Source organism: Primulina huaijiensis, chromosome 2 (genome assembly GCF_012295235.1).
Source record: "Primulina huaijiensis isolate GDHJ02 chromosome 2, ASM1229523v2, whole genome shotgun sequence".
Classification (NCBI taxonomy): domain Eukaryota; kingdom Viridiplantae; phylum Streptophyta; class Magnoliopsida; order Lamiales; family Gesneriaceae; genus Primulina; species Primulina huaijiensis.
In genome coordinates this window covers 3,858,858-3,876,747 of record NC_133307.1, presented here as the reverse complement: position 1 = coordinate 3,876,747, position 17,890 = coordinate 3,858,858, and the positions used below count along the sequence as shown (strand labels likewise).

The window sequence follows — 17,890 nt, the reverse complement described above, 5'->3', positions numbered from 1 at the left end:
TAATAAAAATACTTCATCTGAAAATTTTAAAATATTTCAGTATAGCTATCAGGCATATATATATATATATATATATATAGATCAAACATAAAATAATATTATTCTAAAATTAAAAAAAAATACATATATGAAACCAAACATAAAATAATATTATTAAAACATAAAAAATACAAAATATATCTTTATCTCATAAATTATTTTTCGAAATATTTTCTCGAAACATGAAAAATAAAACCAAATATTAGGAAAATTGCTTAATATTGGCTGAATAAACATTAACTTTTCATTTACTTCTTTATTGACCTTTGGTATTTGTTCAGCTGTAAGCATCAACTATTTTCCTAAACAAATTCAATTGAATTTATTCGCTTCACAATCCAAGTTTGATTCTTGTTGAGCAATAATAATTCCTGCTGGGGTACCTTCTTCTATGTTCTTGTCAACCTGTTCCATCAATTGTTTTCCAGTCATTTTTTTTAATTAAGTACTTCGATCTGGTTTTTGTGTAAAAGCAACTGAGAAACACGAGCATTGTCGCATCTGAAACTCAGCCTTCCTTATTCAGATTGGTCTTTGCCCAAAGCTTGAAAGTTTCGATTCTTGTTTCATGTTATTGTTGTTTTCGGTCAAGTTTGAGGAATGCCCTTTTGGTAACAAGTATAAAAGAGGCATCTTTTATGAGTTATTATATGTTTGTGTGATTTATGCTCAATCAAGAAGAAGGGCCGGCGCCTGTTTCGCCTTCTGATCTGTTTGTTTTATTCCCCTTCATAAATTTTTACTATTATTTTAAGGGGACCTAAGTGCATTTGATGCTTGGGTCCATTCTCACCAGATTCAGTATTTTGTTCAAGAATGCGTGTCCCCTGTAAAAGATCTTGAGATTTTGCTAATGGGTTCTACTTTTAAGTGATGTGTGAAGACTAATCTGTGAAAAGAAAATGGCAACTTTGGTCCCTGGAGTTCTGTTAAAGTTACTGCAGCATATGAATACAGATGTGAAAATTGCAGGAGAGCATAGGTCTTCTTTATTGCAAGTGGTGAGCATTGTTCCTGCACTAGCTGGCGGTGAGCTCTTCCCAAATCAAGGTTTTTACCTCAAGGTTTCGGATTCTTCCCATGCCACCTACGTTTCTTTGCCTGATAAACATGACGATCTAATTCTTAGCGACAAGATTCAATTGGGTCAGTTTATACATGTTGAGAGACTTGAGTCTGCCTCCCCTGTACCTATTTTGATCGGGGTTAGGCCGGTACCTGGCCGACATCCTTGTGTGGGAACCCCGGAAGATATAGTTGCGACTCATTCTTTAGGATTCCTCAACAACAATGCTAAATCATCTTTGGGTTTGAAAGGTATAGATAAAACCAAATCACCTTCAAAAATTTTGGGTGATGTGAAACCTTCGGCCACAAGGTTGAATAACAGCTTGAAAGATGATAAATCAGATAACACCAAACCAAAACTGACTCGATCCAAGTCTCAGTCGAAGGTGATTTTGACTTTGGATGTGAAGAGGGAATCAATCGGAAAATCAAAGTCTTCGAATTCAAGGTCTATACCATCGTCACCAACCAGTTGTTATTCATTACCAACTTCTTTTGAGAAGTTTGCAAATGCAGTTAAGCAGCAATCAAAGATAAGGGGGCTGGAGAGGTTGGAAAAGGCAACTGTTAAAGCGGGGGTGAAAGAAAAGGTAAGCCCTGCTGGCGGGATTACTCCTAGCGCGAAGAAGGTGGGCAGTGTGGGTTTGATAAAGAATGTTGTTCAAGGAATTGAATTGGGGCCAAAGGCTTTGAGAAAGAGCTGGGAAGGGAATATGGATGTCAGAAGTAGGGAAAGTCCAAGATTGAAGGTCAACAAGCTTGATTTGAAGTCAGATGGTCGAAATACTTTTGTAAGTATTTCCTTCTGTCATTTTTTGCTTGTATTTTCTATACTTTTAAAATGTAATCAGCTGTATAGCTGGTCGGGTGCTGGGAGGATCTTCAAACGGAGTAGTGAATTGCCATTAACCATTTTTGACTTGAACATAGTAGTGGATTGCCAGTTCTATGTTTTTCGTATCATCTAAAAAAAATTATCAACTTGCACTTTAGGCATCAATTTTGCAGATTGAGCCCATTCTAAATGCCTTTCAAACTTATAAGTAAATAATCTACTTGTTTTTTTTTACCTTGGTACCAGTAGATATATGGCATTTTATGTAGAAATCCAACATTTTCACTTCCTTTTCTCGATGTAGGCACCAAGGAAATCAACTGGTGAAGTGTTGCCTTCTAAAGATGAGAACAAGTTATCTTCAAAATCAAGCAAAGAAGAAAGTACCTTAATTACATCTGTAGCGAAAGGTTTCGCAAATGGAAATCCAGTTGAAATTAACAAGTCATCTGCACGAGCATCTTTAGTTGGAAAGAAATCATCTGGAGAGGTTTCTAAAGACGGATTGCCAGGAAATCTGGTCAAGGTTTCTTTCGGAAACCGGAAATTAACTCATGCAAGTGTTTCATGGACGTCACTCCCTTCTTCTCTTGCAAAGCTTGGGAAGGTACGAATAGTCCTTTTCAGTTTTATCTAGTTGGCAGTTAAGAGAAGCTATACTTATAACAAGTTCCTTCACAGGCCTTGCAGTTATTTTCTGTTTGTGATGTATGATCTAGATGATGTATTTGAAATAGTCGTGCAATGTTTTTTGTTTTTCGATTATTTCATCAAGCAGTCATTCGGCTACATTTAGTAAAGCTATCATCAAAGAGCTTGTGTGGCTGAGCATGGAAGTTATTTAATATATCTATAAGATGTTTTGGGACTCATAAGATGCCTGTGCTGGTTGTCAATTTTTTTTAAAAGATCTAATGATGTTGACCAGTAAGTTTCTATATCTTATTTAGATGTTTAAGAAAAATAGATCATTATATCTTATTATTTAAGTTAATGTTAATTTTATTTAAAATAACCAAAAACCAAAAAATCCAAATGCTCCAATCCTTTTTTTGCCCACTGTATCTTTCTAACGTTCGCTTTATTTGTTGTTCTTCCCTCTCAATTTTTTTCTTTCACCTATGATTTATTTTGTCACAATTTTTGTGAACCTCATTTTAAAATAAATATAAGAGTTTATAAGTTATTAAAGTATCTTATAAGCTTTAAAAACTTGCATGATGTTCAAGATAAGCTTATCGTTATCGAACAGTCTCAAATTTGATTTTGAACAACTACGATTAGTAATCAACTCATGATAATATAAGAAAGATATGTAATATGTTGTTGTGTAGTAAATATGAGATTTCTTGAAAAGCAGTGGCCTCTTATGCATAAGATGCGGGAGAAAATTTGTTTGCTTGGTGTAATCATGCTTAATTCATTTTGTTGTAATCGTTGAATCAATTGTTAAATGAGGCACTAAGAATATTGATGTGATCCTAGGAATTCAAGTTGATTGTCTATTTCGAGTTCAAGTTTGTGATCAAGTCAATTAAGTCATTTCGATGATTCAACTTTATATGGGCTATCTTTTCTTTATTGGCCCATTTTCCTCCGAAACTGAAATATGGCTTTTCTATTTCTGATTCTGGAAACTATTAGGAGGTTTTGAAGCACAGAGATGCAGCACAGGCGGCTGCTATAGAAGCAATCCAAGAAGCTTCCGTAGCAGAAAGCCTGCTCCGGTGTGTAAGGTACAGTATTTCTTCAACAATGAACTCGAAATGATTGTTAGTTTCCTTCGACTAAGCATATAAGTAGGCTTGCATTTTACTATTATTTGTTAGAGAATGTTTCTGAACATCTCTATATTTATAATGCTCCCATGACATGAATTGCTTATAGTTCTGTTTGCTGGCATTGTAGTCTTTTAGTTTGATAGTTATAGATTTAAGTGAAATGTGGATGTTGTCATTCTGATAGACGGAACATTGTCAGGTAATGACCTTTCTTTGTAGATTTTAGTTTTTATACCATTGATTCTACTTAGATCTATGATCTTAAACATGTCTATGGGTTTGCTAACTGATTTGTCAAAACTCTATGCCTAATGATACAAAATAAATTTCTGTATCCACCATGAAAACAATATGCTCTTCCTTGTTTATCCTATCCGGTGTTCTTAACTGGAGGCTGGAATTGGCTATGTTAGCCTCGATCGCTTTTTTCCCACTTGTACATATTTTCCTGGCTTGCATTAGGTGAAGCCTCATTCATTTCTAATTAATTAAACGATGGTCAGTGTCTCTGTAGAAAGTTCTCTTTCTATTCCATTTTTTCATATACGGTTTAAATAGGTGAAAGGGTGTCAATAAAACTCATTGTGGAAAGATCAAGGCTTCGTCTATCCCGCTTTCCTTGCAATCCATATCCATGCTGTAATTTCCTGGTTCATTTAATATTTTTGAATACGTGTTTGTGACTTTGTGTTCACATGGAGTATTTTCATCATAAAAAATTATAGTTAAGGTAAACTTATGCCTTTAGAATGAACAAACTGCAAAAGAATGCAACATATCATGACCTAAAAGATGATTGATTAGTTTTAATAATAGATCCTCACAACTCCATCTTATAATTCCCCGACAATGATTCTATGTTTCATGCTAATGATTCTATGTTTCATGCTGTTTTTTTTCCTTATCTTTTTTACTTGCAGCACATATTCTGAGTTACGTACATCGGCAGAGGAAAATAATCCACAGCCTGCGGTGGAGCAGTTCTTGTCTCTGCATGCAAGCTTGAATAAATCTCTTATTCTTGCCGAGTCCTTATCAAAAACTTTTTCCTTCGATTCTTCTGATAGTCGTGAAGAAATATCATCAGAAGAAGCTTGGAAGGTCACATCTGAGGGACGTAACCTAGCTGCTTCTTGGGTCAATGCTGCATTGGGCACCAATTTGTCTCCCTTCACGGTATATCATAGAGCTGGTACCCCTAGCTCATTTGCTGCCTCGACTCTTTCTCCAGGATTGAAGTCACTTTCCGGCAATCAGCCAGTTTTAGTACTCGAGAAGTCTATTAAAAACACTTCATCTAAAACCTTGACAAAACCCCTCCCTACTGCTAATTCTAAGAATTCTTCAATAGGAAATCCACGTCGTGTGAATGACGGGCCAACTGTTGGTCAGAATGTAAAAACCTTGCCTCCATTAGAGTGGGTCAAAGGAGACAGCCTCGATGAGGCTGTGGAGTTGTCTAAAGTACTGCAGCAGGAGTCACAAGACTGGTTCTTAAGTTTTGTTGAGAGATTCTTGGATTCTGATGTTGATTCCTCATCTTTATCTGACAATGGTCAAATAGCTGGCATGTTGAGTCAGCTCAAGAGTGTGAATGACTGGTTGGACGAGATTGGATCTGGCAAGGATGAGGATACGCCACACGTCTCCACAGAGACTACTGACAGAATACGGAAGAAGATTTATGAGTATCTTCTCACACATGTAGAATCTGCTGCTGCTGCGCTAGGTGGTTGCACACAACCTTCTCCAACAATTGAAACAAAGGCAAGATGATCATCACTTCTTATGACACCATTAAAGATATGGATATTTTAATTTTAAGTGGCTAAAAAAGCTCGCATTTTAATGTTTGTGTATATAATTTATAACGGGTTGATTTATAGACGAGTAGAATTCTGATTGAGGCTGGTGTTTGACGAAAAGTTCAAGATTTGCTTATTTTGCCTGTGTTTTTTGACACCTTTCTTCTATAAGAATTTTCTGCAATGGAACGACTTGCTGATACAATGTGTTGCTTATGTTTGATAACGAAGTTAAAGCTTACATTTCCTCTAGATGAAAATTTACTTAGCCAACTGTAAGTTGAACAATATGATATATATTAGTTTTTGATTGAACATACATTATTTGGTTTTTTTTTTGTTATTATATGAAGTTGCAAATAGCAGCAATAATAACTTATAATGTAATTATAAGCAGCTAAAGCGTTCTTTATCGAGTATAATGCTTGTACAAGCAAAGCAGTCACACTCGAGTAGTGGATGTAATTGTTGCACACACTGATTTACAGACTTTTGATTTTAGCTTTTATTCGAGTATTAGACATTGAGAAGGCAATCATAATACTAATGATATAAATCAAAATCACTTGAATCAGCATACAATCCAATTACCAATTTTGGTTGCTGTCACTAAAATATTAAAATATTTAAGAAAAGACTATGGACAAATGATACCTGACTCATGCCGAATAATTAGAGCCGTTTTCACAATACAACCAGTAGTATCTTTTGGGCAGTCAGGCTAACTGCAATTGTGTACAAAAATATTGGGGCTTCTAGATCACTTATATGTCGCTTCATTAGAGTTTATACTAACATATGCCAAATGACTTGGAGTTTTTTGAACAATTAAGCGTAAACTTCGATAGAGTGATAATTTGGGATAAAAGTCACTAAAATAAATTTTATTCAGAAACTTTTGATTTCGTAAGAATCCAAATTATGTCGCGATCCTTGTGATACGTGGATATTGCATCTCATTTCAAAGTAAGCACCATATTCAATCTGTGTTTCAATACTTCACCATTGAAGTGACATTCAGCTTAAAAAAAACTGTGAATTTCATACATTTGAATGGTTTGAGTTAAGGGAACAAATGGTAGACGATTGATGGTCTAAACTAAGTTGTAACACTAAAATTTGAATATCTAACTCACAATGAATAGTAAAATAATATGAAGTACAACGGAAGAATTCTCCTCTCTAACTGTTCCATAACCAAGTAACTTCAGCTTGTCAAATACTTAATTTCATTCTGGCTATTTTCTTCTCCTGAAGTCTTTAGTTCACTGCCACTAGCCATCTTGGGACCGCAAATGACATTCTTGACGATGTTAAAGTGAAAGTCGAACTCTGATTTCCACTTAGAACAGGTAGCATGTATCCACTTCTCTGCTAAGCTGGTAGGTACGCTGTCTTGGCTGTCCTTTTCACGTTCTTCTATTGCCGGGCGAATTTCATCATATATTAAATTCAGCTCAGAGGTGGCTTTATTTTTAAGTTCCTGCAACATTATCGGCAAGCTTAAAAAGAAAAAATGGGCAGTAATTATCAGGAAATGCATCAGTGACATTAGCTACACTAATGATCAAAGGAACATATTGGTGTACTAGTAATAGGATAGGAGAATAATTCACATTGACACCATCTGATTTTATTTAATGCGGTTGGAAGTACACAAAATTCATGCTTGTAGGAATTTCAAGGAGAATTACCTATTCTAGAAAAACAGCATTCCAGTTGTTTATGAAAGCCAGATAAAAAAATAAACCTTAATAATATTATGCACACCAAAAACAGCACAAATTGTCATTCCACAACATGATAGATCGATCAGGTGAGTTAGCAAGCAAACAAGATTATGCAGAGTGTGGGGGCATGTCCTCAATATTAAATATCCTATTTTTTGGTGAACAATGTATATAAAAGTTATGGAACTATTGGACTCGTAGTCAACTCAGAGCTCCCAAGTCATCACAATAAAGAGGTAAACAAAGAACCACCAAAAAAAGTGAGCAAGTATTTCCCAACCAAACAATATAGAGAAACTTTATGTACCTCATATTTTGATATTTCCTCTCGGAATTCTTCTGATGCAAATAGTTCAGCAACAGGTTTGCAACTTGCAAATTTCCGGCCTGACATTTTTGCTTTCTGCCTGGGAGGCTGTGATTTTTTCTTTGAGGTAGGCACTGGTCCAATTTTATAATTTCGACAGGCACTGTTACTTCGGATCCGAGATATCATTGCATTGGTTTGTGAAAAGATTTGTTTTCTATCTTCTAAGCATAATTCTGGTTCATCTTTCTTCTCAGATTCCACGGGATTCATTGCCTCACCTGGCATGCAAACTGAACTAATAGTTGCCTCCAATTTAATTTCAGATACTTCACCATCACGCGTTAAGACAGAGAGAGTATTTCTTCCACCAGCTTGAGACTCCTGTGTAAAACGAATTGTAGAGCAAGCAGACTTTGGAAAAGGGTCGTCCTCAGCAGAATCATACAGAGGAATATTTTCCACAATATATCTGAAATACATAGGTCAGATATTGCTCAGTGTTAAAAAATGCAAGATTATGCAAGAAAGATAATCAGTTCAAGTGTGAAGCTCAGTTATAATAAATGAATATGAGAACCATAAGTTGTCAAGGAAATAACCATGCATAGAGATGTATTATGTTAGTCAATTATTAACAGACAACAGAATAAATATCAAAATCTCCAGAAAGATGCGGGAAAACAAAGGCAGCTCTCCCTGAGGACCATCACATATTTCTGAAAGCTTTTAGCAGTGACATATTTTCGCCCCTTTCTTCTACCTATTTCTCGGCACATTCCCGGGACACCGTGTCCATTTTTCCTTGCATAGATTATAAAATTCTCTCTACCAACATTTTAGCTCCATAAGATCAATCAACATCCGTGGCCAAACCAAATAAATTTAATATTTTGATGAAAAGATCAGAAGAACTATCCACACATCACAACTGTCACAAATATTGTCATCAATTGGCATCTAACTGTCATCTCATCCAGTGTTCGTCTACAAGCTTCTAATGGCTACTCTCTGGTGAAAGCTTTCTCATTGTCGCAGAATCAGAGTTCTGACGTGTGTAGCTTCCTTAATGTACTTTCATCCTTCGTTTAAACTTATTGGACCTTTGAGAACTTGTTTCTAGACCTTTGCCTGTTTTAAAGGTGATTTTGTGGTGACCAACTCCAAGTACACATGGAATAAATTTCACGACTACTAACAATTTTAATCTCGAAGTAAAAATACAGCACAAACCTTAAAAAACTTATAAAACTTTACCTGTCATCCCCATCTTCCCACACATGGTTATACTCCTACAAAACAGCATAGAACATAATATTATTATAGGACTCAATCAATATGAAAAATCAGTTAGGCATTAAGAAATAATTTAGTCACGTGCCCATGATTTATATGTCTTCTATTTTAAATCTCTCTTTTACAATATTATAAATTTAACACGAAACACTGATGTTACTAGTCGGGAAAAAGATGCTCGTAGTTAAGAAACAAAAAAGGACAGCATCCACAGAGAAACAAAAAATTAGAATAAGCTATTTGTTACAACCAAAGAATAGTGTTAGCACTTAAACAGATCAAATGAGCTATGTATATTGAAATATCTTTCCCAGAGAAGAAATCTCTTGTAGATAAACCTCCCTTCACCCTAGCAATGCTAGCAACAAAACTCTCGAAGAATAACTGAATGCCTATCCCCTTACCTCTCCTCTATTTTGATTCTTCTTCTTCCCTCCCTTCCACGTGAACTGTAACTACTTATGGGCCTTCCTGATTTGGGGCTTAATCTTGTTAAATATCTAGGCCCAAAAATAATTGGGGGCCGTAACAATATTTCTGTAGCCCATCTTCTATTTTTGCATGTATTCATCTTTGACAGGCTCTCTTACCTTAATCACCAACGAATAAGAACTGATTTTCCGTCTCCAAATTTCGGAAACATGAATTAACGTCAACAGTGGCAGGAAGGCATGTGAAATATTTGTTGTCAATTATCCAGTAAGGGTGTAAGTAGAGATGATTAGTGTTTGCATAACTGTCATATTCATCACTAGTAGACAACTGAAACTTCACTTCATTGTATACATAAAGCAATCTATGGGTATCGCCTTGGTTTCATGAATAAATCAGATCATATCAGCAGGGATGCCTATATATTTTGAACATCTAACTTAACAAGATTTCTTCAAGAATCTATGCACCTGGAAACCATGGGACTTGGCACCAAGAAATAGAGAACAATTACTTGCTCCACATAGGCAGCGGATATTGGCACCTCCATACCATTCAAAGTTGTAGTCATATGCCAGTTCAGTTCCGACAGATATATCTTTCTTTGCAAATATTCCAACCCTAGTCATCCCCAAGACTGTCCATTTTCTTGTCTCACAATTTGGTTCGCTGCAAAATTAGAAAAATTATAAGGAGTGGCACTTAAATCAAACATTAGTCCAGTAGACCAACAGACTAATAGACCAACAGCTTTGCTACATCTTATCCAATCTTTTTTAATATTCTGCTTCACTTACCATGAATGGTTTATAAATCTCGCGATGCTTCCTTTATTAGTGGCATCGATAAAATAATTTGCATTTAGAGAAATTATGTATGCATCCTTCAGACCTGCATCGATTAATGCACGAATGTATAAGAAATGCAAAACAATGATAAACTGTCACAAATATAACAGAGACTGCTGCTTGCCTTGGGTTTCATAAGTATGGGACCTTTCCGTTGCCTCCTCTGACGATATTACTTCCCCGCAATACTCAATAATGAATTGTCCAGCCTGATCACAGGAGGAAAAAGAACGTTTACATGGACAAAATTCAGACCTTTAAGCAAACAAACATCAAAGATTAATCAAGTCTATGGGACTTGTATGGTAGTTTTGGAACCAACGGTAAGATATTTTACAACTGATGTTAAAATTTATAATATGACCTCATAAGAAAGAAAAATGAAATTTGTTTAATGGATAACCTTTATACATTCATCAGCAACAAGACCCCATCCACGCCCTTCAGTTTTAAACAACCTTGTCTTTGCATATTCACGTCTCTGAAATTTCTACAATCAAGAGGACACCAAAAATCGATGAGATACCCTAAATCATTGCATCCTAGTTAACAAAGAGAAACCACTTGATGAAAGATAGGACTTTTGCTAATTCCAAATTGCCATAGGATATAGACTAGTGTCAAACATTCACAACAAATTGGATAGATAATCCTTCTGAATAATAATTGTTTCCCCTCTTTTTTTTGAATGTCAGATTCCATTAATGAAATGAAACAATAGGAAACCGAACAAGCATTTTTTAATCACAAGACAAGTCGCACTTTATGAGGCCAAAGTAACATCATGCAGTTCATTTCCAGATGTTTGTAGCACACAGTGGCGCTTGATGACATTTTTATTCCTTTACTATCTCCACAGCTTCTTTCACTCATGACATGTATGACATTGCGTCACAGATAATTCGTCTCTTTTATTGTCTCGATAAGGAAATTTACATTTTCTCGCTTATGTACCAAATCAGTATAGATAGTAAAAATAAGGAAGAGAAACACAAGCTTTCTAATGTTAAAAGTAGCTAATGTGAACAATACTTTGCAAAAGTGGGTGTTGTGGCTGCATGGGCGAACCAACACATACAAAATTATTTCCCATTTCTATATCAAAAAATAGCAGTGATAATGTCCTAAGAAAAATTCACCAAACATAATCAAATTTTGAACAATCATATTTCATATTGAATCTTTATGATATCTGATTGTTTCTTTAACTGATATAGATTTGTGTTCTTTCCAATGAAGACAACAAAAAAATTGACTCTCAGCATAACATTTCTTTATGTTGACTATTATATAGAGGACCCAATTGTGAAAAGCTGTTGCATAACATAAATTTTGTCAAAGTATGGAACAGAAAAGAGAGGAGTAAATTTGTCCACTCACTCTGTTAATGTGAAAAATATGCATATCTTATCTTATATTCATTTCAGGCAGTAGTAAACAAAAAGAGAGCGCATTTGTGCATGTCATTCATAAATAAACTCATTTGAGGCACCCGAAACAAGCTTGAATCAGAGAGCCCAGTGAAAAATATGCATACCTTGTTTCAGGAAGAAATAGAACATAAGAGAGGAATTCATTTATACATTTCACTTATTAATTCAACTCTTTTGAGGATCCCCAAAAAACTTGAATTACAGATCCCAAAAGTGTTAACAGAAAGATGATCTAGTGCAAAATCTAGATGTACATGTCAAGAACAAAAGCCCTGAGGGTGACATACATATTTGATAAAAGTATTAAATAGAAAAGTTTCAAGAGTCCCTGTATATGGAACCCACACTTCTCTTCTGAAAATGCATCATACTCTCTAAAGGCTTTAAAGCTTTGTAGAACTAATAATGAATCTAATTAATGAGGAGTATAATTACATTTTCAGAACCAAAGGGGTCTGGTGTGCCACATTATAACATGGAGATATTACAGGGAAACTAATAAAAAAGAATATAAAACTACTTTGTCCAAGGTAGAAACATTACAGAGAAACTGACAAAATGAAAATTTAAACCTACTTTCTCCAGGTTAATCAAGTAGGAGCATGAGGATTAAAGCAAGAAAAATCAGAATTATTCAAAAGTGGAAGAACCTCGGCGAAAGTAAAAAGTCTGTATTACTTACTGTCGATGGTTCAACTCACACTTATGTTGTCATAATAGGTCCAGGTGTGTTTGTAACCTGGGAATATTTAAGAACGTGACAAACTTCTTTTAACCGCGCTGTTGTAATTTTAAAATCAAGACATCAATTGACAACAAGCCAGAACAAGAAAAAGGGCAAAAACCATTGTGTTCAGATTTAATTGCCACTACTAGATGTCACTGCTACGTTGCAGGCTAATAGGATGAAAAATCACACTTTAGTACTTCACTATGTATGTATCCTATCTGCGAACAAACCAAGTACAAGGAAAATATGCACAAGAGAGAGAAGAACATTGTATCAGTGGTATGAATAATATTTTTCTTCTCTTCATTAAGATACAAAGTGCCTCATTATATACACAACTAGCAATCCTAATTTACGGTACAAAAAATTAACTATCTTAATTATAATCTACACAACAGAAACAAAATATTCCCAAATAATCTTGTACAAATAACTGGTTTTGTTTCTCTTTCTCCACACTCCCCTCAAGTTAGAGCAAAGATATTGATCATGCCCAACTTGCTTGTGAATTCTTCAAACTTTGGTCAAAAGTGCCCTTTTAGTTAAACAATCTACAATCTGTTGCTCAGCTGACATAAGGAATATATATCACCCCACTTTCTAACTTTTCCTTGATAAAGTGTCTATCAATCTCAATATGCTTGGTTCTATCGTGTTGAACTGGATTATTTGCAATGCTAATAGAGTAATAGTTGAGTTGTTGTCACATAACAGTTTCACATGCATCTATCGTGTTGAACTGGATTATTTGCAATGCTAATAGTTGAGTTGTTGTCACATAACAGTTTCACATGCATTTCTACTTCTAGCTTCAATTCTTCAAGGACCGTCTTATGCCATAGTAATTCACACACTCCATTTGCAATAGCCCTCAATTCAGCTTCAGCATTGCTCCTCGCTACAACATTTTTTTTACTCCTCCAGGTGGCTAGGCTTCACCACAGAAAAGTACAATACCCTAAAGTTGATCTTATGTCTGTAGTTGATCCAACCCAATCAACGTCTATAAATCCTTCTATGCTCCTCTGGTCACTCTTCTTGAATGGTAATCCTTTCCCATGGGTGTTCTTTAAGTATCCCAAGATTTTGTAGACAACTTCCAAGTGTTCCTCATAAGACGAGTTCATGAAATGGCTCATCATACTCATTGCGAAGGCAATATCGGGTTGTGTGTAAGAAAGATGAATTAACTTTCCCACTGATCGTTGATATCTCCCTGTATCAACATGCGTTCCTTCAATCACATTTCTCAGTTTCAAGTTTGGGTCTATAGAAGTATCACTAGGTCTTTAACCACTCATCCTAGTTTCTTCAAGTAGATCCAAGATATATTTTTTTGTGAGACGTATATTCCATTTCTTGATCAGGAAACTTCCATTCCCAAGAAATAACGCAAGGGGCCCAAGTCCTTGACCTCAAACTATGATGCAATACATTCTTTCAGTCTTGTTATTTCAATCTCATCGTTTCCTGTTAAAATAATGTCATCAACATACACAATTAGAACCGCCACCTTTCCACCCTTGGTATGCTTAACAAACATTGTGTGATCTGACTGTCCCAAGTATAGCCTTGTTTTTTGACCGATCTGGAAAATTTTTCAAACCATGCTCATGGGGACAGCTTTTAGTCCATATAGACTTTCTAAATTTGCAAATTCTTTCTTCAAATTGATCATCAAAACCAATGGGAGCATTCATATACACTTTCTCTTCTAATTTTCCATTGAGAAAAGCATTTTTCACATCCAACTGGTGTAGGGGCCAATTCAGATTCGCAGCTAAAGAAGTAAGATTCTTGTTGTATTTATTTTCGCCACGATAGCAAAAGTTTCTTAATGATCAATCTCATATGTTTGGGTGAATCCCTTGACAACAAGTCTGGCTATATATCGCTCCAGTTACCCACCAGAGTTGAGTTTTACATTGAATATCCATTTGTAGCCTACTATTGCTTTCTTCATTTGTAGCCTAATGCTTGCTTTCCTCTTGGCAACGACACTATCTCCCATGTTTGATTCTTTTTCACGGCATGCATTTCTTCAAGAACAGCCTTCTTCCAATGCGGAACCGTTAGAGCCTTCTGCATAGACCTAGGAACATCTACACTGTGCAACTGAGAGATTTGAACTTAGAAATATTCTTGTAGGATACATGGTTAGATAATGGATGTTGAGTACATGATCTAGTACTTTTCTAAGGGCGATGGGGAGATCTAGAGATGGCTCAGATTCATTACATGGATTTGGAGGAGTTGTGACATTATATTCTTTTCTCGGTTCCATCTCATGGTCATGTGAGATCATTGGGCCTTTCCTGCTCTGAGGTTGTCTTCTCGCATAGACTTGACCAAACACGCTCATTGGCACCCCTTGTTGCGATGTCACTCTCATTGGTGGGCGCTAACGCTTGTGTTGTTGATGGCTCTAGACTCACGTGTATGACATCAGAAGGGCTCCTATTAAGAGAGAGAAATCCAAGAAACAAGTCTTCAAGTATATTCTCCCCCCTGCAGAAGAGTGAAATAGGTTTAGACTCAATCACTCAAAGAAGGTTGCATTCATTGACACGAAAAATTTCTTTGTTCGAAGATCAAAGCATTTATATCCCTTCTTGGTAGAAAGATTATCCAACGAAAACACATTTCAATGCCCGATGATCCAATTTATCTCGTTCGTACACATGGACAAAGGCTATACATCCAAACACTCGAGGCTATATGTCAAAAGTAAAGTATGACAAGGGGAGGTAGTCTTTAAACATGAATAATGGTGATCGAAAAGTTAAGGTCCTAGAAGACATTCAATTAATCAAATAGGTGGCACTTAGAATAGCTTATCCCCACAAGTACTTAGGTACTCCAATGGTGAACATGAGAGACTTAGCCACTTCGAGGAGATGTCTATTTTTCCTCTCGGCCACACCATTTTGTTGAAGGTTCAGACACAAGAACTTTGGTTAATTATCCCATTTTTCTGAAAAAATGCCCCTAGAATTTGATTAAAATATTCCTTACCAATATCACTCTGAAACACTCGAATATTTTTCATAAATTGTGTCTGAATAATTGTATAAAACATTTTGAGAACATGTCCAGCTTCTGATTTTTCACTTAGCAAGTATACCCAGGTCATTCATGTATGATAATCTATGAACGAGATAAACATTTTTTTCCAAATGTGTAGATGCTTGATATAAATGTGCTGGAAAAGTGGCACGATGATGCTTAGCAAATCGACACGCTTCACACTGAAATTCAAAAGAATTTTTATTCTTAAAAAGAGCTGGAAATATGTCTCAAATATGACAAATTTGGGTGTCCTAGTCTATGATGCCATAACATTATATCCTTGGTACTTGAACTTGGTTCAATGCTGGATTGCTGGGCTTGTTTATGCAAGTCAGACCTCTCAAAGAATCTGACTCCAACTATCTCCCTAGCACTACTAATCGTCATCCCCAAGTCCGAATCCTTAAATTCACACAAATTTTGAGGAAATTTAGCATAACAGTTAAGTTTTCTAGTCAACCTGCTGATCGACAGTAAGTTATAACAAAGATTACAGACATGGAGACCATTGTGCAAAGTCAGTTTTTTTTGAAATAGCAATGGATCATTTTCCTGCAATTGGGAATAAGGAGTCATCGGCTATCTTTATTTTTTTGTTTTCTGCACATGGGGTATATTTCAAAAAAATTGACTTTGCACAATGGTCTCCATGTCTGTAATCTTTCTTATAATCTAGATGAACCTGTCATATGGTCGGTTGCTCCTGAATTTATTATCCATGGATAATCAAATAAGATAGATGTATGTAAAACTATATGCTGGAAGAAGTTACCTTGCTGAGCTAATGAACTAGAGGATGACACAGAAGTGGGTTTCGAGAACTGCGTGGATTGGAAAAGTCTATACAATTGGTCTAATTGTTCCTTACTAAAAATAGGTGTTCCAGTGGTTGCCCCGGTTTCTTCTCCAGCTTCAGTGTGATTTGCATTAAATTCTCAACTCTTCGGCTTTGGAAATTTCAGCTTCCAGTTGTGTGGTTTGCCATGCAGTTCCCAGCAAGTCTCGTACACTTGATTATTTCCCCTTTCTGCAATTGTCAAGACTGCTAGTAACTGGTTGTGTTATTGGACACCAAGGCTGACACTTCAGTTGTAAGCACAGGTTTTCTACTTGACATTACCCGACATCTATCATCTTCTCTTCTTATTTCTGCAAAAAATTCGCTAAGGGATGGCATGGGTTTCTTCCCCAGAATTCTGTCACAAACATCATCAAGCTTTCGATTTAGTCCTGCAAGAAACACATATACACGATCATTTTCCATGTGCTTTTGGTATTTTATATTGTCGTTCTTGCATTCCCAAGATTCTCTGTAACACGAGTCTAGTTCATGTCACAGTGCTCACATCTCATTGTAATAACCGATCATGTTTCTTTCCCCTTGCTTGGAATTCCACAACATGGTTTTCAACTAAAAAATCTGGGTGGAATTTTCCAAATCATAATGTCTCCCTCACAGCATCCCAAACGCCATTCACAGTGGGAAGAAACAGGTAGGTTTTCCCTGTTGAAGGTTCCATGGAGTTTATAAGCCATGCAATTACCATGGAATTTTCAGACATCCATGAGCTCCGTTTTGAATCTTCCTTCTCAGGCCCCTTTGTTTATCCCGTCAAGTATCCTAGTCTACCATTGCCGTCAATTACCAATTTAATGGATTGGGCCCATTCCAGATAATTTTTCCCATTCAATTTATGAATGGTGAGCTGGACCAATGAGTGTTCAAGCCCACTAGGATACAAGTCTTGTGTTTTCATGCCCACAATGTCTCTATGGACTTCCAAACTCAGTTCTTCTTTTGACCCAAACATTATCGCTCTCTTGTTCAGGTTCTCCAAGATGTCGGATTAATTGCCCAGACACAACCGCTTCTTCAATAGATGGATGTCAGGTTAGAATCCCGGGCAGAATCGCGATTTGTACCGTATGAAAAGTAAAGGGTTTATCAACCCAAAAGTTGTTGCTCCTTCACATGGTCAACTGCGTTATCAAAATCTTATGGCTCTGATATCAATTCTTAGAATTAAGCGCCTATCACTAGGCCAAAAGTTATAGATTTTAGTCAAGACACAACTTTATTTCCTTATACTCATGGCAGCATTGAGTGCACCTACTTGGGTGCTAATGGGTCGCGCAGTTAGGCCCGTGAATCCGGGGAGGTGCGTGTCTATCTGTTGGTGTTGTCACATATCACTTGGAGATCAGTCTTACTTTTTATCTACCACCGGCCCAGTCCCAAGCATATACAATATTACCTGTTAAGATTTGACGTCACTCTTTTACGGCCTACCTAGCCAACCAGATCAAGCGGCGAAATGACAGCGGCTTGACGCACGAGAACTTCCCAGAAAGTTACATCTCTAAGTACTACTCTCATTCATGCACGCCTAATCCAACACTATCTATTTAAAGCAAACACAAAATCAAACACCACCATCAACGATCTCTTTAGCTTTTGTAACGCAGATTGCACGATTCTTGAATCAGCATAACATAACTTGACCCAACCCTAGGATT

At 36.3% G+C, this 17,890-nt stretch overlaps 2 protein-coding genes across 2 annotated transcripts in view; one reads left to right on the top strand and one right to left on the bottom strand.

Moving 5' to 3' along the window:
* Positions 1–313: 313 nt before the first annotated feature.
* LOC140964823 (uncharacterized) lies at positions 314–5,710 on the top strand. The gene is made up of 4 exons (XM_073424774.1): positions 314–1,898; positions 2,247–2,549; positions 3,587–3,678; positions 4,644–5,710. The coding sequence occupies exons 1-4, from the start codon at positions 942–944 to the stop codon at positions 5,497–5,499; spliced, it is 2,208 nt and encodes a 735-aa protein (XP_073280875.1). The 5' UTR covers positions 314–941; the 3' UTR covers positions 5,500–5,710.
* An 840-nt stretch (positions 5,711–6,550) lies between these two features.
* Positions 6,551–17,890, bottom strand: part of LOC140964804 (histone-lysine N-methyltransferase ASHH1) — a 31,982-nt gene continuing 20,642 nt past the window's right edge. The window contains exons 4-10 of the mRNA XM_073424750.1: positions 10,545–10,631; positions 10,266–10,350; positions 10,091–10,184; positions 9,764–9,962; positions 8,823–8,857; positions 7,566–8,037; positions 6,551–7,011 (exon numbers count right to left, since the gene is read on the bottom strand). Of these exons, the coding sequence (XP_073280851.1) occupies positions 6,736–7,011; positions 7,566–8,037; positions 8,823–8,857; positions 9,764–9,962; positions 10,091–10,184; positions 10,266–10,350; positions 10,545–10,631 (1,248 nt within the window). The 3' untranslated portion in view covers positions 6,551–6,735. The remainder of the gene's footprint in view (positions 7,012–7,565; positions 8,038–8,822; positions 8,858–9,763; positions 9,963–10,090; positions 10,185–10,265; positions 10,351–10,544; positions 10,632–17,890) is intronic.

What these genes read in the sequence shown, in the direction of transcription:
- LOC140964823 (XM_073424774.1), top strand. Translation starts at nt 942, where the DNA reads ATGGCAACTTTGGTCCCTGGAGTTCTGTTAAAGTTACTGCAGCATATG. An exon ending in CTCTTGCAAAGCTTGGGAAG is followed by an intron (nt 2,550 to 3,586) that starts GTACGAATAGTC and finishes GGAAACTATTAG; the next exon opens with GAGGTTTTGAAGCACAGAGA. An exon ending in AGCCTGCTCCGGTGTGTAAG is followed by an intron (nt 3,679 to 4,643) that starts GTACAGTATTTC and finishes TTTTACTTGCAG; the next exon opens with CACATATTCTGAGTTACGTA.